General features: G+C 41.0%; 1 protein-coding gene across 3 annotated transcripts; it reads right to left on the bottom strand.

The window, feature by feature from the left end:
- Positions 1-619: 619 nt before the first annotated feature.
- On the bottom strand, positions 620-26,813 carry SH2D4A (SH2 domain containing 4A). 3 transcript variants are annotated; one of them, XR_016281898.1, is made up of 10 exons: positions 26,648-26,813; positions 21,102-21,261; positions 16,953-17,085; positions 11,238-11,318; positions 9,653-9,764; positions 7,914-8,133; positions 5,717-5,847; positions 4,911-5,131; positions 4,659-4,826; positions 1,280-1,352 (listed from the first exon to the last, which is right to left on the bottom strand). XR_016281898.1 is itself a non-coding variant. In XM_089532293.1 (9 exons), exons 1-9 carry the CDS (start codon positions 26,811-26,813, stop codon positions 1,260-1,262), a joined length of 1,317 nt encoding a protein of 438 aa, XP_089388419.1. In that variant the 3' UTR covers positions 620-1,259. The 3 variants fall into 3 exon arrangements, 2 of the variants coding, with proteins under 2 accessions (XP_089388419.1, XP_089388420.1); XM_089532293.1 differs by lacking the exon at positions 4,659-4,826 and having other exon boundaries at positions 620-1,352; XM_089532294.1 differs by lacking the exon at positions 4,659-4,826 and having other exon boundaries at positions 620-1,352; positions 4,911-5,017.
- Between the last annotated feature and the right edge of the window lie 800 nt (positions 26,814-27,613).

Raw genomic sequence — 27,613 nt, 5'->3', positions numbered from 1 at the left:
ACCATTGGGTTCAAGCAATGCCCTTATAGGGAGGGCATTTGATCCTGAGCATACAGTATACCTCCCAATTTTTTCCAGACAAAAAAATGCAAATTGCAACCCCCTCCTTTTTTATATATCTCTATTTTCATACCAAGGAACAGTGCTTCAAGATCGCTAACTCATTCTACAAGAACACATGTAGCTAAAGATTTTTCACTGTTTATTAATCTATTTGACTTTACTGTCTTGAATTAGCTTCAGAAGCATGGAATGTTTATCTGGTCCAGATAGGCAGCTTGGAGTGGTAAATGGGAAGACCAGCACTGTGGCATATTATTCTCCATGTGCACAAATTTATAGGTGTCCACACCAGATGCATCCTTTACCATCCCACAAAAATGTAACTTACAGAGACCTGGACCAAAAGCTTAAAGGTAAAAAAAAAAGACTATAATGCAACACTAACCTTTTAAAAAATGCAATTGTGGCAATTCTTGTAAGGGCAAGAATCTAATGTCTTGCTTCCGCTTACTTACAAAAAGGGCTCAAAGGAGAAGAGAGATCTCCCTCTCTCACAGGACTTGATCTAATGGAGACAGTCATGGCTGTTTGTATGTGCAGGGCTTTCCCCCCCCCCCCCCCCCCCCAATAAAAGAAGCCTTTCAAGTATTTATGGCAGCCTTTCATAACCTGGCACCAGGAAATGTTGGGAACTCATTCCCCAACGTTCCCTGGCTGGGGATGATGGGGCCTATAGTCTAATACACTGGTTTCCAAACTTTGGTCTCCCAGGTTTTTGGCCTTCAGGTCCCAGAAGCTGCAGCCAACCTCACCATCAGTCAGGGATTGTGGGAGCTAAAGTCCAAAACATCTGGAGGACCAAAGTGCAAACCATTGGGCTAACAGACCTGGAAAGAGTCATGATGGAAAAGGTTGATTTACAGGAAATGTGAACTGTGGCTTTGGAAATTTTCCATATCACTTCCTTTAACAACAGAATACAGAAGGGCAGGAACCAGCTTAAGCAAAGCTTAATACTATCAGTGTCTTTCACAGTAGTTTTATTCTTTTCCTGTTTTCTTCAACATTTTGCTTCCTCTTCCTTTGCATCTTGAAGGTGCTTCTAGACCTGCAGCTGCTAACATCAATCCACACTTTACCTCTTCGTTAATAAACTGGCACCTCAAGTTCACAATTAAAGAGGTGACTGTAGCAACTGAAGGGTGTTGGCTGTGTACTTTGTATTCTCCATTCAAGAAAAGTACCTCCTTGTGGTCTCATTCAAAAAGATCAAGGTAATCTGGCTCCAAGCCTCGCTGGCCACAGGGATAACGCAGAAGTTCCTTCCCCAAAGATGTGATGGGTTCATCCTAATAGAAAGTAAACCACTACAGGTAAGAATTCATTTGTCTCAATTTGTTTTCCAGAGAACTAAAATATATTCACAGTGAGCAGTTGGTTTCCTACAGAAGACTAATTAATTTAATTGTAGCTGGTATCTTTAAGATAAAAGATGAAAGCATGTAATGAAGCTGAGCATGCAGATGTTCATGGAAGTACAGTACCGATTAGGGTAAGATTTTAAAAAGCACTCATGGTAGGTTCTTCAGTCACTGAATGGAGTCTAAGGCCTGTTACAGACTGCCAAAATAAAGCTGCTTCGGGTCTGTTTGGAGGTATGCAGTTTAAATGATGCATGGGTCCTAAGAGTCTGGAGGTCGTGCCAAAGCCACACTCCATTCCTAAGCACTGGAGTGCAGCTTTGGTGCAGCTTCCGGACTCTTAGGACCCATGCATCATTTAAATAGCATACCTCCAAAGAGACCCAAAGCAGCTTTATTTTGGCAGTCTGTAACAGGCCTAACTCAGCAACATGAGCTACATGAACATTACAACAAATCAGGACCCCCACATTTGGTTGCTTGGGGTAGATTTTATGAAGGCTTGGAAGTTCAAATGGCCTGGTGGACCCACCTTAGGTTGCAGTTCCCATTACTATGAGACAAAGCTAAACATAAATGGTAGACCTTGCCTGAAGATATCCATAGAAATTCCCTCTCTTGAATGTATGTAATTTATTGTCCAGCGCATTAGAAGCAGTGTTAGAGAAATCTCAGATTCTATAACAACAGTCTGAACTTTGGGGCTTTCTGTCCAGCTCCAACTTAAGGTCCTTCTCTACAACACTTATACAGTTAAACCAGTGAGACTGAAACACAGGCTGCATCCGCCCTGGAGAGATATAATCCAGTTTGACTCCACTTTAACTGTCGTGGCTCAATGCTATGGCATTCTGAGAATTTTAGTTTTGTGAGACTTGAGCTTTCTCTGTCAGAGAGCTCTGGTGCCAAAACAAGCTACATTTTTAGAATTCCACAGCATTGAGCCATAGCAGCTAAAGTGGTGTCAAACTGAATTATTGCTACTGTGTGGATGCAGCTGCAATTAAAGTAGTGTCAAATTAGATTGTTCCTGTGGTGTGGATGCAGCCACAGAGAGATGTATTTTCTTCTCTTTGATATGACCTATCATATATCGTAAGAACAGCAAATTCCAGAGCTCCGTGTATATGGGCAGGAAGGACAGATGAGTGGCGGAAAGGGCAAAGCAAAACACCCTAAGGCGGTGGGAACAAATGCTGCTGTTGCCTGCTGCTGGTAGGATTTACAGACCCATAGTTTACAAATAGTCTTAATTCACCCATAGGAGCCAGCATGGTGTAGTGGTTTGAGAGCTTGACTACTCTGGGGAACAGAGATCGATTCCCTGCTCTGCTATAGAAACTGCATGACCTTACGTGAGTCATGCACTGTCAGCCGCAGCAAACCCTATGATAGGTTCATCTTAGGGTTGCAATAAGTTGGAAATAACTTGAAGGCACAACAATAACAACAACACAATCTCAGTGCAATGTCACCTGTACTTCAGAGGACAGATTCAAAGCACCCAGAGCATTTGAACTACATTCCCCTCAGTCCTAAAGTATTTCAGTATAGCCTGAGGAACGGGAAGAAGCTTCTTAAATGTCTCCTTCCCACAGATCTTTCTGAGAATTTTCCTTCTGAAACGTTGCACCTGAAAAAATACTTTCAAGTCTAGTTTTGGAAAAGAATGCAAATGTCTTCCATTTATACTATTAAATAAGATTAAATAAAAACTACAGCTAATTTTCAGTGAAGTATGCCTAGCCCTGCAGATTTTTAGCACTCGCAGTCTGTGACCGTGGTAGAAGATGAAAGACATTTCAATAAGCCAGCACTTATCCAAAATTATAGCCTTTTTACAATGGGGAAGCTGTTAAGCTTGAGTATAAACTTGCATGTGAGATTGCTTTTGAGGGGCTAATTCATGACTTTGCAATATAACAGGCTGGGTATGTGGGAAGCTTTGAAGTTAATTGGTCTAGTGTTTGAAGGGATGTTGGTCTAGTACAGTTTTAAAAAATAAAGACATTGACAGAGTAATCCTTTTATTAATGATCTAAACATTAAAAAATATTTAAGAGATCTGTAGAATGTGCAGGCTGGTTGTTATTATTAAACAAAAGTAGAAAACATGGGCATTTTTTATAAATGTAGAATAATTTCAGTATTTTAACAAATTTTCTTCATGGTTCATATATTGCATGTATGGAATGAGAGATTGTTGCTGGTGTGGGAGGGTCTCCCACCACCACAAATAATGATGGCGCAGTGGTTAAATGTCAGTACTTCACACACTCCCTCACAAACCACAAGGTTGTGAGTTCAATCCCAGCCAGGGGCTCAGGTTCGACTCAGCATAGCATCCTTCCGAGGTTGGTAAAATGAACACCCAGCTTGTTGGGGGCAATTAACTTACGCATTGTAAACTGCTTATGGAGTGTTTAAGTGCACTGATAAGTGGTATAGAAATGTACTTACTATTGCTATATTGGTATGATTGAGCCCTGTAGCAAACCAATTGTTAGATTCATTATCCACCTTGCCTTTCTATACTGTGTGTGTGTCCCCCACTCTCCTTCTAACTGACTAGTTTTCATACCTTTTCATCTTTTACCTCATATTATTATTAACAACAACAACACTGTTCTGTGTCTTCAAGTTGTTCCTGATTTATGGCAACCCTATCATGGGATTTTCTTGGCAAGATCTGCTGAGGGGAGGTTTGCCTTTGCATTCCTCTGAGGCTCAGAGAGTGTGACTTGCCCAAGATCGCTCCATGGTTTTCCAGGGATTCAAATCCTGTTCTCCAGAGTCTTACTCCGATGCTCAAACCACTACACTATGGTGGCTCTAATAACAACAACAACAACAAATACATATTTTTAAAAACATTTTTAAAAAGCACTGCAAAGTTTCTTTGGTAAATAGGTGGTTCATGTCCTCATCATCCCACACATTGGCTGTGTCCATCTTTTCTCCAATTAAATCTGATCACCTAGAATGGCAAAATTGGTTTACAGAGCTTAGCTTGTTGTGGAAGTTTCATTACCTGGCATCCCCATGGCCAATTTCTTGGTCACTCAGTTGCAGACTTATTGGCAGTGATTGACAAGTCAACAACCATTGTGAAATGCCTCTGGTACCCGTGGATCACTGACTACAGTGTAATTCCAGAACAAAATGGCAGACAGCTTTTCAGCTGCTGCTAACAGCAAAACCATGGACAGGAGAATGAATGAATGGTTCACTTACAAGAAGTAATTTTGCCTATGTAGTTTGGAGCACACCTTGTAACCATGGGACAGTGAAGGACATGTTTGTTCTGAAATCAGTGAGGATATCTTCAAACTCTCCCTGCTGCTTTAAAATGTAACACCAGTCTTCAGCCTTATATTCCTATAGAACACCCAACTTTAAGTCCTGCAGAAATAACATTTTACTACCAGAAGACTTCTTTAGCATAATCATATTATAAGCTGAAACAAGGTCAACAATGGGACCCACCTTGTGGTAGTCAACCAGGTCAGCCAACGTTGAATGCTGTAGCTGATCCACACCAAGGAAGCTATAGGAGTCCCCAGAAGCATCTATCAAGAAGTGTTTGCATCCTTCTGTTGACAAATGTGAAAGAACATAACCTTTGATCTTTTGACTGACCCGGATCAGAAAACTTCCTGGTGCCAAACCACTTAGAAGTTCTTCTGCTTCCTTGGTGGTTAAAATACCTGTTCCAAAAACAAAGGCAGGCACTCAACATGCTTGCATCTCCTACAGTAGTGATGTCAAATAGATCTCGTTGGTCCGGTGCGGCGGCCTGGGGCTGAAAGTAAGTCTCGGAAGAGCAGAGTGTCCGCACACTCCTGAGCCCTACCTCACACTGCTGGCGCCATCATGGCTTGCCCCCATTCACAATGGAGCCACCATGATGATGTACATGTGGCGCAGTATCTATATGGCACCGTGCCACACATACGTCATCACTGCATGTGAGGGTGCCAATGGTGCCTCGGCAGCAGTGCACAAAGGCAGCTCCTTTTCGTTTCATGGCTCCTTTTTGGAGTGGTTTGTTGCTGCGCCCGTGCGGTTACTGCCTCTGGCAGCCCCTTTCTTCTCATCTGTACAGCCACGTTGTTAGTAGTTATGTGCCTTCAAGTCAATAATTATCATTGCTGTTGTTTGCTTCATTGATGCCTCACATTTCTTACACATTAATACATTCATGTTAATGTTTCTTTTCTTTATTTTTTTTAAAGAAAACATTGGAAAACAGTCCCATCATCTTCCATCCCAAGAGGGGGCTGTTTACTCACCATGGAACCAAGGTGCTATGCTATCCATTGATTTCTCAAAGCCAGCTCGGATGGGGAGCTGCTCTTCTTTGAACCACTGAACAATAGCTTCCTGAGTAGAACTGGAGACCGTTCTCCGTATTCCCTGTTTTCTGTGAAGGCAAAGGAATTGGTGGTTTACCAATTTTACAATTTGCCCTGGATTTACAAGTAAATACACAGTTTAAAACAGAGACATTTTTATTGAACATGATAGATAAGAATACGGAGAAAAACTATGGGGAGAATAATCTTCTATATGATATCAGCAGCCGGAATGGTATATACAAGACTGTGGAAATCGGAACTGACACCTAAGATAGAAGATTGGAGTATGAAGCTGCTAGACATGTTGGAAATGGCCAAACTAACCAGAAGATTAAACAAAGAACCAAAGGAATTTATAAAAGACTGGAATAAAGTAATAAAGGCCTGTTACAGACTGCCAAAATAAAGCTGCTTCGGGTCTCTTTGGAGGTATGCTATTTAAATGATGCATGCATCCTAAGAATCTGGAAGCTGCACCAAAGCTGCCCTCCAGTGCATAGGAAAGGAGTGTGGCTTTGGCGCGATCTCCGGACTCTTAGAACCCATGCATCATTTAAATAGCATACCTCCAAAGAGACCCAAAGCAGCTTTATTTTGGCAGTCTGTAACAGGCCAAAGTTTCTATCTCAAAAATGGGAGAAAAAAGTGTTGAAAGATTCTGAATGAATGAATTTTATTATGGCATACAGCCAGCATAAAGCAATAAAATGTTTAGAAAAATTACCTTACATCCAGTTAGAAACATTTATAAAGATTCTGAATTAACATTAATTTGGGTAATAGAGACAGTTATACTTTAAAATTATCATTAATATTATTGAAGACAGGTATCGTGAACAGATACATTTACAGAGAAGTAAAGAAATGTATGTAAGGAGGAAAGATTAAGCAATTTCTTAGGAAAGAGAGATTGTATAAATGTGGAAAAAAGCATCAAAACAAAACAACAAAAAAGATACACAATAGTAAAAAAATAAGTATACCAATAGGTCAAGAAATAAGGAAGTAAATAAAAAAGAGAGAATGGACAATTTGCCCTGGATTTGCATACTATATGAATGCAAGGACAAGCAAGTTAACTCAGATTGGACTGCTTGCACAAAAGACACACTACTTTTTCATAATAAATTATATTAATCCATAGCAGTGCAGGCTGTGGGTTTTGGAGGGTCCTTGGACAAGATGCCCACTTTTTGACAATCTCATTCTTCATCCTGTAGCAGCCAAGGAGCCTTTGCTTGCTTACTTCATTGGGATCCAAACAAGTATGTGAGGCACGTCAATGCCAATATGCCTTTGCCGTGCTGGCCAATTGGCCATAATAAAGTTATTATTATTATATGCCTTTGCTATTTGTTTGTTCGCCCAGATAAGTCTACTAAGCAGCAACAGGGAGCAGCCATATGCCCAAGGGGCTTCAGAGTTTGCTATTGGATCCCCCCTCAGAGGCATGGGTCCAACCAAGCCCATCTCTGATTCATATGAATGTTCATTTCTGGTCCTACAAATTCCCTAAACAGTCTTGAGCTTGCAAAAGAGGAAAAGGGTGCCAGAAATGTAACCAGTAAATACAAATTGCTGGATCTATCTTTTACAAATATATATCTTAATTCTTTTTAAAGCCTTCTCAGCTAGTGAGCACCTTGTATTAAAATGTGATTTTAAAATGCACAAACTCCTTCTAAAATGCCTGGAATTGAACCAGGGGCACCTGGTGGCTTCTGTGTTTGTGGAGGAGATGAGTCTATTCTGGGTCTTAGTCCGGATATTAAACTGCTATATAAAGTGCTAAACCTCTTCAGAGGTTTTCAGATTCAACACCTTAGATAGCTCCTTTAAAATGTGGATTGAAGCCTGGAGTGGATTCACTGCCCCACTGACATGGAAGCCACCAACTGTTGTTGAAATCAATAAGCGGCCATTTCTTACTAAGTCTCAGCTGTTCAACTCTGGCTTCTGTGAGGCTACACGCTAGGTTCACAGTCTTGCTTCTAACCTTGAAGATTCATTACAGAGAGGGGAAACCATGGCTTCATGACCACAGTGAGAAACAGCCATCTGAGACCTTGCAAAACCCTTCCCTTACTGAACCCTGACCTTTCTTTACTCAGCCAAGCCTTCAGAGACTGACCTCTCTGGTCTTCCATTGACTATTCTAGGAGCAGGAAGGTTTTTAGGCTTTGGTGGCAAAGGAGGAGGAACCATCTGTTTTTGCTCTCCTGCCTTTAAGATCTTGGAAATTTCAGCTGCTTTTCCTTTGTGGATGCCTTGCAGCGAAAGCCTCTTGTAGTCATCCCGGGCATGTTTGGCAACAGTGCGTCGCCTCTCATCTTCTGCTTTTGACCGTTGTACTGAAATGATTAGAGAATATTGCTGTTACTCAGTTTTTTCAAGACTGAAGCATCTGTGCTCGTACTGAAATCTTAAGATACACAAGACGTAGAGGAACCCAGCAAGAACAAAAGAGATGCAACGTTATTTAGTAATAAATATGATATGAAGTCAAAGGCTTTCATGGCCAACATCCATAGTTTTGGGTGGGTTTTCAGGCTATGATGCCATATTCTAGAGGCGTTTATTCCTGATGTTTTGCCAGCATCTGTGGCTGGCATCTTCAGAGAATTCTCTTCATTCTCTGAAGATGCCAGTCACAGATGCTGGCAAAACATCAGGAATAAACTCTTCTAGAATATGGCATCATAGCCTGAAAACCCACCAATACATATGATACCTCTAGACTGAGCTCATTCAATGCTGCATTGTGGCTTTGGTGTTCTTACCTGCTCTGGCCAGCAGCAACATTGCAAGGTAGTGCAAATATGTATTGCACAGAAAATCTTCAATTTCTTATTTCTAGATAAGTTGTATACAGGTAGAGGAAGTTTAAACTTCCCTCCTGTTTTGCCTCCACCATGCTGGTTGTCAGATGGTTTCTGAACTCATGCAATATATATCATGTAAATACATAAATGCCTTTGTAACATTCTTAAAAACTGTTGTTTGTCTCCTGTCAGCCCAAGGTAATCCTGCTGTGGAATTTCCCAGAACTCAGGAAACGCATGGGGTTGGGTGCGCGGGGACAGGATTTAAGAACACAACAGATGCAGAGGAAAGCAAGAAAACAAAACAAGTCTGGAGCTGTAGAGCACAGCAGTAGTTTCTGGTCAGATTCTCAATTTGAAATTTAGGCCATCCACTTAGCATTCGTAATCTGTAAATTTGTAGTCTATAAATTTGCAGTCTATACAAACCATACAGTATAATTCAATGTACGTTTCTATTCTTTGGGTGTCTAACTTTCAAATAAAACAAACGAAGTCTAGTGACCTTACCTCCATCCCTTCCATGAACTGCTCTGTATCTTTTAAATTAAACAAGTCAGAGGAGTTACCAGGGGGTGCGTACCATGTAAGATGACACCACAAACTACTTTCAATCCAGCGGTGGAATAGACACCAGTATTTCACTGGCATCAAATCTCTCGACTCTTAGGCAATGGCTTTTTCCAGGCTTGCTATCCAAGATGTTTTATCATCAAGGATGGGAGCTGCCCTAAACCATGAGTTATATTTGGTTTATCTAGCTTACTGTCTACCCTGATTGGCAGCAATCCCTCATGCAAAGTCCCTGATGCTAGGACTGAGCCTGTGAGTTTCTGTATGCAAAGAAGACATGGATCTTCTTAGGATAAGAAGATAAGAGTACAAACATATAATCTTCCCTCATGCATACACCCAAAGATTTTTACAGGCCTAATTCTATACTGAAAACCCCACACAAGGGACACTTGAGAATAGCTTGGCCATAAGTGAATTAAGAATGATAATCAGCTCATAGCAACATTTTCCCATCCATTGCAAAGTGACTTACAAGATTCCAGCCAATCAGGATCTTCTTTGTCCGGTTTCTGAGCAGACTCACTGATGTGATCTCCTTGTGCTCCAGTCTCATTCATGGTTGTCCTCATTAGATTATCTTTGTTCTGTCATAAACACACAAAGTGAGACCTTTCATTTAAGATACCAACCGTTACTCTCCTTCCTAACCGGCTATAGTTGGGAATTAATGGACAGTTTTAGCATCTTCTCTTATCTTCCCAAAAATGTTAAACAGAAGAAGACTAGTGCTAGTTGATTCAGTACAACTCATTACTACTAGACTATTAATCTCAGGCTTTTAATCACAGATTAAAATTTGTCTTCTGACTACTGTTGAAGAGCATATTACCATAACAGCCATTTCCTTTGTCCACTGTAATGATACAGAAAAGAAAGGAGGGCTAGAAGATCTTTTCTGAATTGTGTTTTCAGAGGTTCAGCAAACAAGAAATAATTTTCCAATTATATAGATATGCATATATCTTCAAAAGCTGTTTATTCTGTTGTATTTACTACAGTCACTGATGCATATTATTATTTCCTGGAATCCTATATGCCCATTTCATATTATGTAGCGCCACAACGACATTGCTAAGTAGTGAATTCCAGTGTCATTTCTACCACCACCACCACACTCCACTGCCAAAAACACAATTTACTGGTAAACTGGGATCAACAGGGGTCTGTTTTCTGGTCAGTCAAGGAAAAGCTGCCTCCCCCTCCTGTGTGTGATCTCTGGTGCAACAGGCAGAAAAAAGACTCCTGTAATAAATCCACCTTGCACCACAGATTGCTTTTGCAGGTAGCGGGTGGGAATATCAGGCAACTACTTCATGACTGACAGGGGGAACAGACCTCTGTCAATCATAGTGGCTGCTTGCTGGTAAGTGGGGTTTAGGGGACTTTCATGATCCCTACATAGCTGCTAAACTGTGCGGTTAAATGCTGCTACTGCAGCCAAAATATGAGTTTGATCCTGCAGGGCTCCAGGTTGACTCAGCCTTCTATCCTTTCATAGGTCAGTAAAATGAGAACCCAGATTGTAGGGGGCAATTGGCTAACACATTGTAAACAACTTAGAGAGTGCTTAGCAGTGTAAAGCAGTGTAGAAATGTAAGTGCTATTGCAGGTTAGAAAAGCTGCAATTGCCCAACAGGGTTCTTCATTATTATTGCTGCTACTGTTGTTGATATCACCACCATTGGTAGGGTCACGATTTTCATTATTGTTGGTACATGAGGCTAGCAATGACTTTATTAGGCCAACCAGAAGGTGCAAAAGTCATTAGACTAAATTTCAAAATACACTATCTTCTTCATAGGGCAAAGATGATTTTAAAAATGCAAGGACAACAAGGTAAAATTGATAGAGCCACAGATCTGCATCTTGCTTGTCTGAGGTGCTGCAGAGTCTGTACAGAAAGAAGATCAGGCCCTTCCCCCAACGCTGAAAATAGGCTGCAAAGTTCCCACAAAGGCAATACAATTTCTTTTCTTCCTTTTGCAACTATTTCTTCCCACCTCTGAATGAGTTTTTACAGTAATTCCAATACAGAAAAATCTACATTGTTTTCTTACCTGCTGAATGCCATACTTCCTTGAATGCCTGACAGAGTCTGCCAACATCTGCTCTATGCCTCTTGATTTATTTGTAGGAGGCTAAAATTCAACCAAAATAAATATGAGATTATGAGCTTTGCACACTTTGGTCCCAAGATTTGAATCAATCAGCATCCATTCCAGGATATGTAGGTTGGAGAGCACTCATACTCACACCCAAAATTTTCAGATTCAGGATCCTGAAGAGAATGCATATATTTTATTTCAGCATGGCACAACTGATATGAAATAAAAGTTGAACTAGGGAGACCTGAATTGAAATCCCCACTCAGCTGGAAAGTACCTTGAGAGCTCTTGGGCTAGTCAATATCTGTCAGCCTATCCCATCTCACCAAATGGTTGTTAAATGAAAGGAAACGTCTATGTATGGCAGCCTGAGCAGTCTGGAGGAAGGGCAGGATAAAGGAAGAGAGGACAAGGTGAAGGATTCTGGCATTCCAAAATCCACATACTACAAGTTCATCGAGAGCAGGATAAATGACTTCACTCTACTGAACATACACAAAATAGCAGAGGAGACAATGCAAAAGAGGCTGTCAGGAATGTTTCAGACATCTTGAACTGTTGACTTTCAAGAAGGAAGGAAGGAAGGAAGGAACTCCAAAGTATGTTAAAAGATGCATCCAACTAGTTTAATAAAGGCCAGCTTTGTGAGATAGTTTCATATACAAATTCAACTGTTTCTCTGCCAGATGTGAAAATGCATTTTATGCATTTCAATCTCCCTTGCTGATGTACATAATAACAACTACACTCTGTGCTCTTTAGTATTTTCTGCTTAGATACTCTACAAGATGTATTCTGACACTGAAGCTCACTGGGGGAAAGATGGGATAGAAAGGTTAATAATAATAGTTGTAAATAATAACAACTATTGTTACTAACTTTGCTATCCTAACTTTCCTTCCGTGAGGTCCAGTGGCCTCCCTACCACCAATGCTTTATCCTTACAATAACTCTGTGAGCTAGGCCAGGTTAAGAAAGAATGACTAACTGGACTGAAGGCAACCTGGAAGTTTCATGGCTTACTGGGACTGGAACCTGGGCATCCCAAGTTCAGTGGTGGTTTCCATATTGTTGGGGTAGTGAATCTGCTTTGGGGTATAGCATCTATTCTAAAGGATCTATCCAATGTGCTGAACTGTATCCCCAAAAATTTGATTTAAAGCTCAGAGCAAATTCATGGCCTAAATAACACAGGAGACTCCCAATTGCCATTGTCCAAGACCTAGTCTAATGTCCTAGCTTCCAAAACTTTCTAGCACTGCTAATCTTTTGATTTAAAAGGAAAATGTGTAGATTTCTTCTTCTCTAGTGGCACTGTAAGATGTAATACTGCACCATCTGGCCACTAAAAGGTAAAAATATGCCAAAGACTGAAAAACACCTAGCATATTTTAAATTAATGTGTTAAATTAATATGAGCAGATTATTCATATTTACACAGTTACTAATTTGCACTGACTTACGACGATTTTTTTAGGCCTTTAGGGAAGCACAGCTTCCCTTTATATAGCAGTTTAATATCCGGACTAAGACCCAGAATAGACTCATCTCCTCCACAAACACAGAAGCCACCAGGTGCCCCTGGTTCAATTCCAGGCATTTTAGAAGGAATTTGTGCATTTTAAAATCACATTTTAATACAAGGTGCTCACTTGTATTTTTTGGGGGGGGGTGTTTGGTTGTTGTGCAGTTGGTAGAGGATTTTGACTTCTTCAATTATCAGAAAAGTGAGTTGCACAGATGTAAACTGGACTTAGGTGTGCATACTTTACTAACAGAATGCCAGACATTATAAGCTGGCAGATATGGGAATGGGAAGTATTATTCATTGAACCAAGTGCCATTAAAACCCATAGGAGTGAAGACAAACAACCACCCAAAGGGAAGGTATTTTTACCATACATCAAAGGAGTCACAGACAGAATAGGGAAACTAGCAAGGAAACACAACCTCCAAATGGTTTACAAACCAGGCAAGAAAATCCAGCAAATGCTTTGCTCAGCGAAGGACAGGACAGACCGTCTCACAGCCGCAGGAGTTTACCTCACACCATGCAGCTGCGGACAAGTTGACATAGGGACCTCCAAACACAGTGTTCAAACACAAATCAAGGAACACGAGAGATACTGCAGACTAGGTCAGCCAGAAAAGTCAGCAGTAGCAGAACGTGTTATAAGCCATCCTGGGCATAAAATGCTGTTTGAAAACACTGAAATTCTGGACCATGCCAACAACCATTAGGACAGAATGCACAGGGAAGCCATTGAAATCCATAAACACCTGGACAACTTCAACAGGAAAGAAGAAATTCTTAAAGTAAATAAAGGCCTGTTACAGACTGCGAAAATAAAGCTGCTTCGGGTCTCTTTGGAGGTATGCTCTTTAAATGATGCATGGGTCCTAAGAGTCCAGAGGTTGCGCCAAAGCCACACTCCATTCCTAAGCACTGGAGGGCAGCTATGGTGCAGCTTCTGGATTCTTAGGATGCATGCATCATTTAAACAGCATACCTCCAAAGAGACCTGAAGCAGCTTTATTTTCGCAGTCTGTAACAGGCCAAAGTTTGGCTACCAGTCCTGAAAAACACCAAAATCAAGACCCAGCAAATGCAAATGAAAACCACCCAGGGTGAGGGGGATTCCCAGCAGACAATGGATCATTAAGTAAATGGACACTCTGTAGGCCTTGCCATTCAACAACAGAACAATAAACAGATTAACATGAAAATCACTTCCTCACAACCAATAGTATATATACCTCTCTCTCTTCCATGCCAGCTTTCTATGAAGATGCCAGTAACAGCTGCTGGCAAAACGTCAGGAATAAACTCTTCTAGAACATGGCCTCAGAGCTGGAAAAGCCCACAAAAAACTATGGGTGCCGGCCATGAAAGCTTTCGACTTCACACTTAACTCTCTGATTTGCACATGAGATTTTGTGAACTAGAATGTGCTTTGTCTAAACTTGAAATGGAATCCTTCCCACAACCAAGTTACTATGGCCTGTTACAGACAGCCAAAATAAAGCTGCTTCGAGTCACAGTGGAGGTAGTGTGTTTCAATGATGCATGCGTCCTAAGAGTCCAGAAGCCACACCAAAGCCACACTCCAGTCCTTAGGGCTGGAGCGTGGCTTTGGTGCAACTTCTGGACTCTTAGGACACATGCATCATTGAAACACCATACCTCCACTGTGACTCGAAGCAGCTTTATTTTGGCTGTCTGTAACAGGCCTAAATGTTCACTAGTTTCTACACATCTTGCACTCAAACACATTCAGTTCAGGGTGTATTCTAATTTATATATTCACCACCCAGCTTTGATATAAGTACCTCTATCTCAGAGATCATAGCTTCTATTTTCCTGCTTCCCAGTACTTGTGATTTTGTGACCAACCTCCTTAACAAACATTCCTTTGCATTAAATATTAACACAGAGACAGAAACAGTCTGCTCAGACACTTAAAGGAAACCTAGATAGGGAGAAATTTCTTGTCCTTGTTCTAAAGTAGCAGAAAAGGGAAGCTTTCTAAGGTCCATGGATATTTTTCTGTAAATGAGATGCCAAACTGATCCCCCTCCCCTTTGCTTTCCTTCTAGTAGCTTCAGTTTTAATCTTTTCTTGTCACAGTGAATTTCAAGATAATATTTTCAAGTTTTTAGCGTAACGTTTTGCTCCTGACACATGTGTGAAGGAAATAAATTTCCAAAGCAATAAAATAAAAGTATTGCAAAATTGTATGTGTCCCAAAGTCCTGAAGTTCACCTAACCACTTCTGTATATTAGATCTCTGTTTAAACCACAGGAAGAGGCCACATTAGTTTAACAATCAAAGCAGAAAATCCCCAAAGTCCCTTCTCCATCTAGCAGAAATACAATCAATAACAGTTAAGCAACTCACAGTTCACTGCCCTTTTCACAATACTCCAAGTCTGCTGCCTGAGACCTCTGCTTCACTCTGACCTGACCTTGAGTATATGAACTGGGTCTCTTGGCTGTGTACCATTCTTCTGCTCTGCTCAAATTCTCTCTCTTCCTTCATGTCCAGGGGCTCTTTTTGCTCTAAACAATGACAGCACTATGATTCTACTCTCACTGCCACAACAAAGTCCTATGGAATCCTTGGAGTTTGCAGTTTAGGGAGAGGTATTTAGAATTCTCATCCAGAGAGTGATACAGTTAGGCCTCCACATTTATTGCTTTGGAGATTATCAGGATAGGGTCAGGAGTGAAGCAGATCACTCTCCAGTCCCTCTCCTGTCATTGTCCTGATTGCATGAAAACGTTTCAGAGATGTCGAGCTTATCCTGTCATTGAAGTGGAATTGTATTAACGCAAACTCCCATTAACACAAAATGCCAGGAGAATTTCACTTCAACAACAGGACAATGATAGGATAAGCACGACGCCATCTGAAAGCCTTTTGCACAATCGTGGTCAGTTGTGCTTTCTGGATAAGAGGGACGCCATGTGCAAGTCTTTCTCATGATCAAGCAGGAAGGATGGGACAGGGGCAGGAAAAGGCTGGGATATCCCCTTTCTGGTAATCTCCTTTGACCTTTGTGGCTTTGATTAATATGTTCTCTCTAGGAATCTCGAGGTCCTGCAGTGCAACTCTGCCAGAAATTGACCACAGAGTTGTGCTGGAGAACACAGACCATGAGAAAACATTTCTCCAGGTATTTGTAGGTCCTCCAGCATGATTCTATTATCAATCTCTGGCAGATGTTGACCACAGAGTTGAACTGGAGGACCTGGAGATTCCTAGAGAGGTATTCTCTCAGGTAAAACAATAATGTTTATTTATTTATTTTTAATTTTTTTATTATAAACACATATACATACAAAATACAGAAAAAACAGAGCAAACTCATAACAATACATTTATACATATTTCATTTGTGTATGGCTTATTTAGTTAGGATAAACCTCCTAGTATATCACAACTATGTTTTTATTTGCCTTTTTTCCACATTCACGGGGCTCCTTCACCCCTAACCCCAGTGAATGTGGAGGGACCACTGTACTCACAAAATTACCAGCGCAAGGGTTCCATGTCATGACAAGTGTTATCACTGTTTAGTGTGAAAGGGCCTCAGGAGGCTGTTGGGAGAGGGACTGAGCTTTCTTATCAAATGGTTTTTGAAATTAGGTTCAGCCGTTCAGGGGCCACAGGCTGCTCTTCCCCATATAGAGGGAAAGAGGTGCTGAAGCAGTTGTTAAAATTGTTAAAAGACGTGGAGGCTGGAGAGGTTAAAAGGGGGACTAGACGTAGTGAAAGGGAGGAGGAGGAGGAGGAGGAGGAGGAGGAGGAGGAGGAAGAGCTGGAGTAGACTAAAGATAAAGGCAGAATGGTGAGAAGGTCACAGGGAGGAAATGGCTGGATCCCCCAGAGCCCAAGTCAGGGATGAGAAATTGTTGTTAATTATTTTAAATCACATCACTTATGGTAACCTACACCTGAAGCACTACAACCCAGATCCACTTCAGTGTTCACCATGGTGGCTTTTCAGTCTTAAAAATGTCAGAAGATCTGAGCACCATCCAAGTGTACCCTGGGCTTGAACTGTGGTTCCAGGAACCACCATCAAATTCATGAAAGAGCTCTCTCAATATCAGCTGAGATTTCCTCTTAATGTCTGAGTAAGAACATAAGACTAGACAATTACCTGTTCTTGATTTGGGTCATTTGCAGTAGCTGAGGGGTTTCCCATATCTTTCTGCCCAATCATGGGATTTTTACTGTCTCTTGGTATTTCTGATCCAAGGCCAATGTCAGTGAGCCCTTCGACTGGACCTTGTCTAAAGAAAGGAACAAAAGGGGAATTTCGCTATAACAAAATATTGCGCTTTTGAAACAATACAGTACATTCGTCATCTGCACAAATTTGCCTTGTGGTGCAAACAGAAGTTGCAAAAGGAGATACTTTACGAATGTGCATGATTAGGTTTTATAGGGGTGTGGTACGAGATAAACACACACAGGACGCAAATCGCCATATACAGTGAATGTGACCTCATAGCATGAGGCCTGTGCCACTTTCAAAGAGGATATATCGACTGATTCTTCAACAAAATATACACCCACAGTTGAAGCAATTTTATTGCATTTAGCCACAGGCCTTTGACAAAACACAAAGGTGTTTCTGTTAGGAAAAGCACAGACATAAGGCCCAAAAAAGAAAAAAGAGAAAAACACTTTCTATTAAGATCCAGGTTTTAAAACACGGCTTAAAATTTAACCATAGTACAATTACTCACAAACGTGGCCCTTTCTGTATCCATTAACACCATAAAACACAAATAGTAATTACATGTTACATAATCTATTTTAAAACATTCCAGATTCAAACATTGTTAACATTGTTTGGGAGATTGATTATTTCATAACTGAATCTCCCTTTTAATTGCTATCTCCTCCAAGGGTCTTGCTTTGATTTTCTTAGCTGCGATGCATACAGTGCAGTTGAATATCCTATTGGTATGCTATTCTATTCATTCGGCAGAAGGCGGATTACTATACCACTTCACCACTCCCACAGTTTATAAGGAAAGCAAGTATAATTCTGGTGAATTCTTCTGGTATTCTGTTGATTTTTTCCTCTACTGAAATGCAACTGCAGCAGGCTGCCAATTTGCCTGGATGGGTGCTTGAGAAAATGGCCCAATCATTTCCCCCATCTAAACTGGCCTCTGAAAATTTCTGTTAGCTTTGTAGAAGAAAAGAAGTCCTTCATATCTGTTCCCTCTTCTGACCCACCCATCCCTGTCTTACCCTCCTGAACAGAACTGGCAGCAGGTTGAGAAAGAAAATTTAGACCAAGAAACTGGCACAAAGAAAAAGCTTGAACAGCACCACTGTTCTAGAAAAACTGATGGTCATTAGTTTTGGCATTTCGGGTTTTAAAAAGAAAGATTGGAGACCTCAATTAAAGACTTTCTGTGCCAAGGCACCAAGCAGTCCCTCCAAAGAAAATGGCAAACATGCACCCAAACCATTTCCCTACTTCTTAAGTGCCACCATCCTGGCCTTGGAGGGGCAGAAGAACTGGCAGCATTTGTTGGACTTGATCCCCTTCCCCACTGCCAGTCCCTTCTCCTTTTGTGTCAGGTCTTTTGAGACTGTAAGCCTGAGCTCAGGGAACTGTCAAATTAACAATCTGTAAACTGCTCTGAGAGCCTTTGTGGCTGAAGAGCAAGGTCTAAATGCTCTAAATACATAAATAAATAAATTCCTTTTACTTGGTCTTGAATGATATGTAAGCATTTTTGTTCATATAATTTCTTAAGGACACACAAAAAGCCCTGGTAGATCAGACAAAAGTCCTTATTAATATAGCATTCTGTTCCCACACTTCCTGACCAGGAAGGACTCAAAGGCAGGATATTAGTTCAACAAGACCTTGCTTTTGGTAGTTCCTGAGCACTTGGTATTCAGAGGAATATATTATTTGGTTGGGGTAGAACATGGAAAAGTGGCCAGTACCGACGCAGGCTTCAAGATTCTTGGAGCTGTAATCTACAAAGTGATTTCTTCAAGCTTTGGCTAAAGACAATATATAGCCCTCTGGTCTATGTGTTGGTCTTTTCAGCTACTATTTTTAGAGCATCTTGAGACACACCCCTGTTTCTTCGGTGGATTCCACTGGATAATCCCCAGTTTTTGGTGAGTTTATAGCCATCCTGATCCAAACATGTAGCAAGGGGAAAGAAAGGCAAATATAGCACTTCTGTTTGCATAAGGACCAGTGCTTCACCCATCCACCTACCTTCTTTACATTTCCTCTACTCAAACCTGCCCTCTCCCAGTTTAACACCAAAGAAGCATTCTTCTTGTAATACCAAAAAGAAAGAAACCCATCATTGATCAACATACTTAATTATGTTCTTTGTTCTCATCTAGTTGCAAAGCAAACACCTACAGCACGAGAAATGCAGGTTTTAAATGAAACTTGTAGTGTTGTGTTCATCTATATATGTACGAAAGCCAATGTTCAGCTGCCCCACCACTCATGCCCAACCTCCCCAGGCGTGACCTCGACAAGCAAGAAAAGTAAGGAGAAACCTATGCTGTAAACAGGCAACTGACAACTCATTTAAAATGTTTTAAAGGCTTCTCTCAGAATTGCTCCAAAGGTAATATGAAACTAGTAACCTACCAAAGATAGCAGCTGAATAGGGACCAGTGGATCAGTATGTTTGCCTTTAATGGACAAACCCAGAAGGCTTCACTACTAGCAGGTAGTCTTCCTAGATGCCCCTTTTTTGGTCCTGTATTTGGGGGTTTGAAACCCAATCCCATACTGGGACTGTATGGGATGCCCAATTTCTGTATTCTTTGCTTGTTGAAAATGGGGACCAGACACAGCCCAATGGCCTTATGTATCAAACTTTGCAAGTCTGGATGCTCATCGTCCTCCTCTCTGGCGAATAAGGTAGTGCCACCCAAAAACATGCCTCAAGTGCTACTTTCTCAGTTGACTGTGTAGCTGAGCAGGAAGAGCAAGTGTTGGCCATGTTTGCAACAGAGGGAGCACTGTCTGAGGCCATTTTGGTGCATACCAAATGCTCTGTTGAGAATGTGGCTGGTGCCTGCTCTTCACATAGAATCATAGAATTATAGAGTTGGAAGAGACCTCAAAGGCCATCCAGTCCAACCCCCTGCCATGCAGGAAATCTAAATCTAAATCAAACCATCCCCAACAGATGGCCATTCAGCCTCTGTTTGAAGACCTCTAGGGAAGAAGACTCCACTACACTCCGAGGGAGTGTGTTCCACTGTTGAACAGCCCTGACTGTCAGGAAGTTCTTCCTAATGTTGAGGTGAAATCTCTAAGGCACAGCAGCACTCACAACCAATTGGCTTCAGATGGAGGTATATCTGTTGAGAATGTGTCCCCAGCCCATTTTCTCAGTTCTCCAAGAGGCCCATATAAAATCTGCATCAAATAATGCAAGAGGAGAGCCTCTTGCAGGCGTTTTGAGCTCCTACAAAATCTCAGATCTCATAGAAGCTTGGAACTCTCACGAAACGTCCTTCTTCTTCCAAGACTGAGATGGCTTTATATAAGTCTGCCTCACATGTACTAGCCATCTGAGTACACATGGGGTCAGAAAAATGTGGCAACCCTATTAGCAGACCAGCTACCTCTCAGTTTGGGCACATGCCGGTAGGAGCACATGGGTCTACATAAACTTTTCAGAGACCATGGCAATCTTGGGTTTGTACCAGCAATCAAGTCAAAGTGCTTACGTTAAGTTGCTATGATATACTTCCTTCCAACTGTGACATGTGGCTCTGTGTTCCAGGAATTTGTTGTGCTGTTTCCTATATTCCAAGGTGTTTGCCAACCTAAAAAGCAGCAGCTATCTTAGAAAGGAGCAAGAAACAAGCGATGTACTTTCCATGTTTGCAGTAGAAAACACACAAGGAGGGCAGTCTGAGTTTTCACAGCAGAAATAAAGGCTTTGCAGCCAAAAGCGACACACACACACAGTGTAACACCACTGATCTTGTTTCTAAAAGTATTTCCCTTCTATTCCTATGAGTATTTTGAGCAGTCAGGGAACTTAATTTGGCACTGGAGACAATACACCCACCAACAAGTTATGTTTATGGAAAAACAAACAAAAACAAAAAGGGTTTGAATTATCTTTTTATCTGCACTGAGAAGTTCCTAATTTAGTCAGTACTAGTCAGTACCTGGCCCAAAGAGAGCCCTTTTGATTGCCAGGAAAAAAACAACAACCAACCAACCAGACTGGAAGAACCAGCTTTTTTGGTTATTATTTCAAAAGTTTTAAAAAACTATACCAACCTTATTGCTTCTGCTTCCTGAAGTGACTGCTGTCTCACTCTTTCAGCAAGAATTTCACTGCAGAGCAGGTCATATGGCTTATCCAGTGAGTGCTCACCCATTATCCACACCCAGACATCGCCATCTGCCCCAAGCTTCCACTGCACAGATTTCCCATGGGCTGCAAAAAAAAACAAAAGGGGGGGGGGTTAAGTTGGGAAGAGAATCATGGGAGATTATCAGATGGGGGACAACACATCCTTGTCCCGTTCTTTTTTCATTCTCATAGCATGATCGCGAGAAGATTTTCGTACAACGTCACGCTAATCAGGACATTATACCATCCGGAAAGCACGACTGACCGCAATTGCACAAAAGACTTTCAAATGATGTTGCACAGATCCCATAACTGTCTCATTATTGAAGTGGCATTGCCTGGCATTTTGCATTAAAGGGAGGTCGTGTTAATGCAATGCCTCTTCAGTGACAGGACAATAGCACTGTGTTCTGAAAGCCTATCGTGGGATCGCAGTCAAAGACAGAATAAGGACGGGGGAGCAATCCCATCCTCATCCTGTTCCTGTGTGATAATCTCCACAGAGTTGGAAGAGACCACAAGGGTCATCCAATCCAGCCCCCTGCCATGCAGGAACACACAATCAAAGCAAACTCAACAGATGGCCATCAAGCTTCTGTTTAAAAATCTCCAATAAGGAGACCCCACCACACTCTGTGAGGAAGCATATTCCACTGTAGAGGAGCTCTTATCATCAGCAAGTTCTTCCTAATGTTTAGGTGGAATCTCTTGTCCTGTAGTTTGAATCCATTGCTCTATGCCCTAGACTCTGGAGCAGCAGAAAACAAGCTTGCTGCATCCTCAATATGACATCCTTTCAAATACGTAAACATGCCTATCATGCCACTTCTTAACCTTCTCTTCCCTAGGCTGAACATATCCAGCTACCTAAACCAGTTTGAAGTCAATGAGTAAGGAGCTTGCAAAAGTGAATAGACCATGTTGGCTGGAGGATTGTGGGAGTTATTATCTTAAAAGGTAACTTTTCAAACTCTGCTCAGATCTGGAGCTCATCCTAACTTCATGATGAGAACCATAGAATAACCTGAGGTACTCCAGATTATGAGCACAAACTGCAAAATCCTAATGAATTTAGTGCAGAATCACAAGTTACACATAATATCGGTGTGTCTCAAGAACACATAATGAGGTTGCCGTTCATAATTTCCTTCTTCAGTCAATCTTTTAGAAGCCTGCAGATATAGAAACCTATAGTCTTTTCATATCATATGTCTATTATAACATTTACACCAATCTTATATGTGGTGTTGTATACTAGTTGAAGCAAGTAAGGCATGGTTTTCAGGATTAACACCTAATTAAGCTGTTCCTGAGCATTCAGACAGCCTTTCAACATGCATCACCCCCAAACTCCAGTGGCATCAGTATCTCAAGTTTTACCTCCAAAGCTATGTGAATCATCACCATGATTAGGGCTGAAAACAGGCAACATGCAATGACAAAGAGTTCCATTAGATGTGTCCAAAATATAGCTGTGTCCAATGGGATTTAGCTTTTTTAAAAATCCACTGTTAGACCTCCTGTCATAACATGCTCTTTTGCAAGTGTCTTCAACTCCTTCCAAATAAGAAATAATGAAGTTTAATGCCCTCTTGGGTTTGCTGAACTACCAAGTTTCCAACCAGTAGCTACAATCAGAACCAGATCTTGAGAAATAATGTGTTATGAGCAATATTAACTATAACATATTGTTTGGGAGTGAGAATGAAGATGGGGGCAAAAATTATTTTGGGGAGGTATTGTGTGAGACATTAACCCCACATGTATGTGGACCATTTGTAAAATCTTTTAGATGCTGCTTTAAAAAGAAAAACAACTAATCAAAAAGGTAACGAATAATACTAATAGTAATTAATTACTTTGAAGGGCTCACAATGAGTTACATAATTTGTTACTTTTTTCAAAACTACTTCTGGGTTCTGAACATATTTGAATGACTCCATGGAACAAGCTGGTTGGAACTAGAAGTTGCAAGTACACAGGAGGCCTCAACCACATACGAGACTGACACCATTTTGTTAGTGCTTCCACACTATCTGTCTACTGTGAAAAGACCATCTCCACTCTGGGGCGACAACAAACTACAGTTTCCAAATTCTATAGCACTGAACCAGGGCAGTTAAAGCGACATTAAATAAGATTATTTCTGCAGTGTGGATGCAGCTCAGGAAGCAGGCATCAAGGCCCTTTGCACTTTGTTTACTACACTTCAACATGCTTTTACTTTTACCATTGCAGTCCGTGCTCTTTGGCTCTGCACGATTTTCAAAAGTCACTGTTTTAATTTGTGCTAAAATATTTTTGGGTTTCTTTTAAATTCTTGAAATAAGTGTACAATGGTGTGTAAATTTTAAAAAAAATTATAACACACATATACATCAATTAAAAACCCTAACATGTCTTTCCACTTAGAACTAGTTTAAATGAGTGTTTCCTTCCCACAGTCTTAAAAAGTGAAGTAAAAGGTGCTTTAAAAAGTGTTCTTTTACAAAACCCCTGAAATATTAATTTAAAAAATCCTGTGCTGCTCCCAAAGTATAGACAGTCAAGTGTAATTCTGTACATAGTTTACAGAACAAAATAGTTGGGTAGGAAGCTAACACTCTCCCGCGTAACTAGACCTGTATGTGGCAAGTACTACTCCTTGAAGTCTGCCCTATGGGTCATTGGAGTTTATCACATTGGATGAATCTCTTGCAGAAACTTGATTTAAAATGGAAAAAAACCCGCAAAGCAGGTTGTTTTTCACATGACATTCAGGGTTAACCCAAACAGAAATTAGAAATAATCCGCAAAAGCGGGTAGTTTTTCAGACAACATTTGCATCAGTGAGAAATAATGCAACATTAACCCAAACGCAAAGTTGACGAAACCTTTTCTTTTTTACTTTTAAAATCCCATTTCTGCATGGAATTTTCCCAGTTTGCCTCCATGTGATAAAGTCCATTGTTTGAACTGTGTCAGAAAAACATACAGAAGAAGGGACAGGGAGGTAGGCAAAATTTGGCTTTCATGCTACATGCAGCCCTCCAAGGATGTTTTTGTAGTCTTTGACACCTACAGAATTGCTACCCCACCCTTTTTTTTTTGGCCAGAAAAGAGATTGAATCTTGGAAACTCCCCGGAGAACCAATTCATATCTTTCACACAACACAATTATAGCACTATGATTCCACTTTAACTGCCATGGCTCCATCCTATGGCATCCTGGAGTTTGTAGTTTGGTGAGACATTAGAGCTCTTTGAGTGAGAATTCTAAATGCGCTTCCCGGAACTCAGTGGTGTCAGTAGGGTTAGCATCACCTGGAGCAGTAACTCATGGTGTCATGCACACACACCCCATGGCCTCTACCCGTGCCACACTATTCAGAATCCTTAGTAATGTTTTTTGTACTAATGTTACTCCTAAATCATATTTCCTGTATACCACTGAATGTAACGGTAATAGTTGTGACATAAACAACTAGCAAAATGAAAATGCTACCTTTAAATGACAATAGCATGCAAACAGCCCAAATATATTTATATGCACATAGTTTCATGTGGTTAAGGGGAACATTTGGCAAATGTGATGTTGTTTTTTTTTTTTAGTTTTTTTTTAAAGAGTAACAAAATCAATTATTTTTAATTTAAAGATTAAATTAATTTTTTTAAAAAACCTGGGGCCTCTCTTTTATCCTCCCACTGAGCCACACCTCACTAATACTATCTCTTAAGTGTTTTCAAGGGACACACTTAAATGCTACCGTTCATACTGCCAACTTCTTTTTTTCATTTAGCCTCAACGGTGCTACAAGATCCTTCTACATACTGATTCTACGGACTAACACATCTATATCTTTGAATTCTAGCTTCTTGGTAATTCAGAGTAAATTTTGTTTCAATGGAAAAGGAAACTGAGTTGTTTTTCTGGGGGGGGGGGGAGATCCTTTGGGAAGCAGTGACTGTTACCTGTTTCACTCCTTTCCCCCATGCCATTGGACTTATTGCTGGGCAGCACTTTGCAACAACACTTTATGATGGACAGGCTTATGACTGCATTATCATACCCTCCAACTGTCCCAATTTGGCAGGGAAGGTCCTGGTTTAATGTCACCCCACTTTCTAAACTGTTTTTAAAATGTCCCAGTTTCTCTTTCCTCTTCCCCCTTTCTGCATTCATCCTCGGCTTACTTGAACTGATGGAAATTGAGATCGAAATGCAAAGGTGGTTTGTGCTCAGTTGACTCAGAAAGATAGAGAGGAGAGGAGAGGAAGGAAGAGGAGAAGTCTTGCCTTTCCCAGTAGGTTCAGGCAAAAGCAAACAGCTGCAGGGTCTCCTAGCTTGTCAGTTCGTTTTCATTAATAACTTTTGCCATCGTGACCACACTCTGATGTTGCTTGACCACATATGTCCTGGATTTTCATCTGTGAAATGTTGGAGGGTATACATTATTTATCCTGAGCACAAACAAGTATGTATATTTTCTGTAATGGAAAAACAACAACACCCTGATAAAGTTGTGAAACGCAACAAAAGTAGAACTCTGTTTCTGTTGGATTTTCCAAAATTGTATAAGATGGTGTTTCATTTGTGAAATACGTCCCAAATGCCGAGAAGTTTTGCAGTAAAACAATTGCAAGAAGCAAGATTATGAGGAAGCTACTGGAATTAGATCAACATGGCTTCAACCATTATGGCTGAATAATCAGTTGTCCATAAACTTAATTAATTGGAGATCCATAGATGTTTTGTTTATCCCAAATATTTTCTGTTAGCTCCTAATACTATCAGAGACATTTTATACCAGCTCCCCAGGTTGCTTTATTTTAACCCAGTATACAATCAGAAAGAACAGGAACAAAATCTGAGACTTTCTATCAGCTTAGTCATCTTAGCTGAGGAATTTGCATCGCACACAGCTATGACTCTTAGCCACTAATCATTTAGTGGCTGAGAGACATACGGGATGCAAAGTGTTTGCCTCAGATCTGACCTGCAATAAACTGGCTCCAAATGAAGCAATCTCTCACAATCTATTTGTGCCCCCTCCCGTTTAGGCAATATAGCAGGAATGAATTGTCCGTCTAGCCATATGTTTGGATTAGTGCTATAAAAGATATACTGTATATCAAGAGTTAAGTATCATTTAAGTCAGCAAGAGGAAAATACCCAACGATATTGGATGATTGTGTTCCCAATAATAGCATCATCAGATGATACTGCACTGCACTGCTTTGTAAGTCACCTGATCATGTCATGTACAATATATATCAGAGCTCAAAAAAGTTACTTTTTGCACTGCAACTTCCAGAATCCCCCAGTCAGCATGGTCCATGGCCATGCTACCTGGACAGTGGGTGTTCTGAGAGCTATAGTCTGAAACAATGATCCCTCCAAGTTATATGAATAATAACATAAAAAGCACTTTTCCCTTCTGAAGCCTTTGGGCTAGATGATTTTGGTTTCCTCCTGGGCTCATACACTGACCTTTCTTCCGTGCTGGTTTTGGCGCCATGGCCACAGCTTCTCTTTCCTTCCATCTCTTGATCTGCTCCTGCCTCATCTTGAAGAACAAGATTTGCTTCTGCTCTTCGCTGAGCTCTGCCAGCAGCTCTGGATCCACGTACATGTCCGACAAGATCTGCTTCAGCATGGCTGCGGATGAGGCTTCTCACACTAGTCAAGAAGGAAAAGCCTTGTGCCAGGAGGACGAGGAAGAAGAAGAAGAAGCAGAAGAAGAAGAAAGATGAACTGGGGAGAGAAGAGGAGGGCAAGAGCAAGTCACTTTCTCTGTGCCGCCTCTCCAGCAAGAAGCACATCAGTGTCCAAAGAGGAGACAAAAATCTATCTCCACCCAAGAGACACAGCAGGAATGCAGGCACTCCACATGGCAATTACACTCCCAGTGACTGCACCTACTTTTAGCTCTTAGACTTCCTGCAAGGACTGACAAAGTAAACAAAGAGCTCAGAGAAAACAAAGCAAAGGAGGACTTGGCTGCACTTATACCAAAGCTGAGTTGTCGTATCTTTTGTATTAAACAAAATTCATGTTTTGGAAAATAAAACATTAACACTGAGGACAGGAGAAGAGTGTTCAGATCAGATACAGTCCGGCAGCCGTCTCGGCTTACAAGCCCTTTCTGCTCAAAGTCACAGGTGTGGCTTACCTCTCTGACTCAGCCAACGGTGCTGTTATGAGACCAGGAAGTGAAGGGATCATTTCTAAAGAGGTGAACCCTAACCCTTTCCCTTCTCTCAGATCTTAAGAAAGTAAAGATCTGGCCAGTGGCAAACACCCATGGGAAAAAAGTGATAGGGCCAATGTCAGTAAACACCAATGGGGAGAAGTGAGATATTCTTTATTTTCTCCATGAACACAAACACACATGGCAGGTCCCAGCATTCTGTGACTAATGGGATAATGAAGAAAATACCAGAAGCAGGAGGAAAG

The sequence above is a fragment of the Sceloporus occidentalis genome, unplaced genomic scaffold (assembly GCF_023333645.1).
Source record: "Sceloporus occidentalis isolate IW3139 unplaced genomic scaffold, rSceOcc1.0.p SCAF_7, whole genome shotgun sequence".
Classification (NCBI taxonomy): domain Eukaryota; kingdom Metazoa; phylum Chordata; class Lepidosauria; order Squamata; family Phrynosomatidae; genus Sceloporus; species Sceloporus occidentalis.
This window is presented reverse-complemented; position numbering and strand designations above follow the sequence as displayed.

Excerpts from the sequence above, each read along its gene's own strand:
- SH2D4A (XM_089532293.1), bottom strand. The coding sequence starts at position 26,813 with ATGCTGAAGCAGATCTTGTCGGACATGTACGTGGATCCAGAGCTGCTG. Across the intron at positions 17,086-21,101 it reads CAGGAAGCAGAAGCAATAAG|ACAAGGTCCAGTCGAAGGGC; the intron begins GTTGGTATAGTT and ends TCCTTTCTTTAG. Across the intron at positions 11,319-16,952 it reads ATGACCCAAATCAAGAACAG|CCTCCTACAAATAAATCAAG; the intron begins GTAATTGTCTAG and ends GTTGAATTTTAG.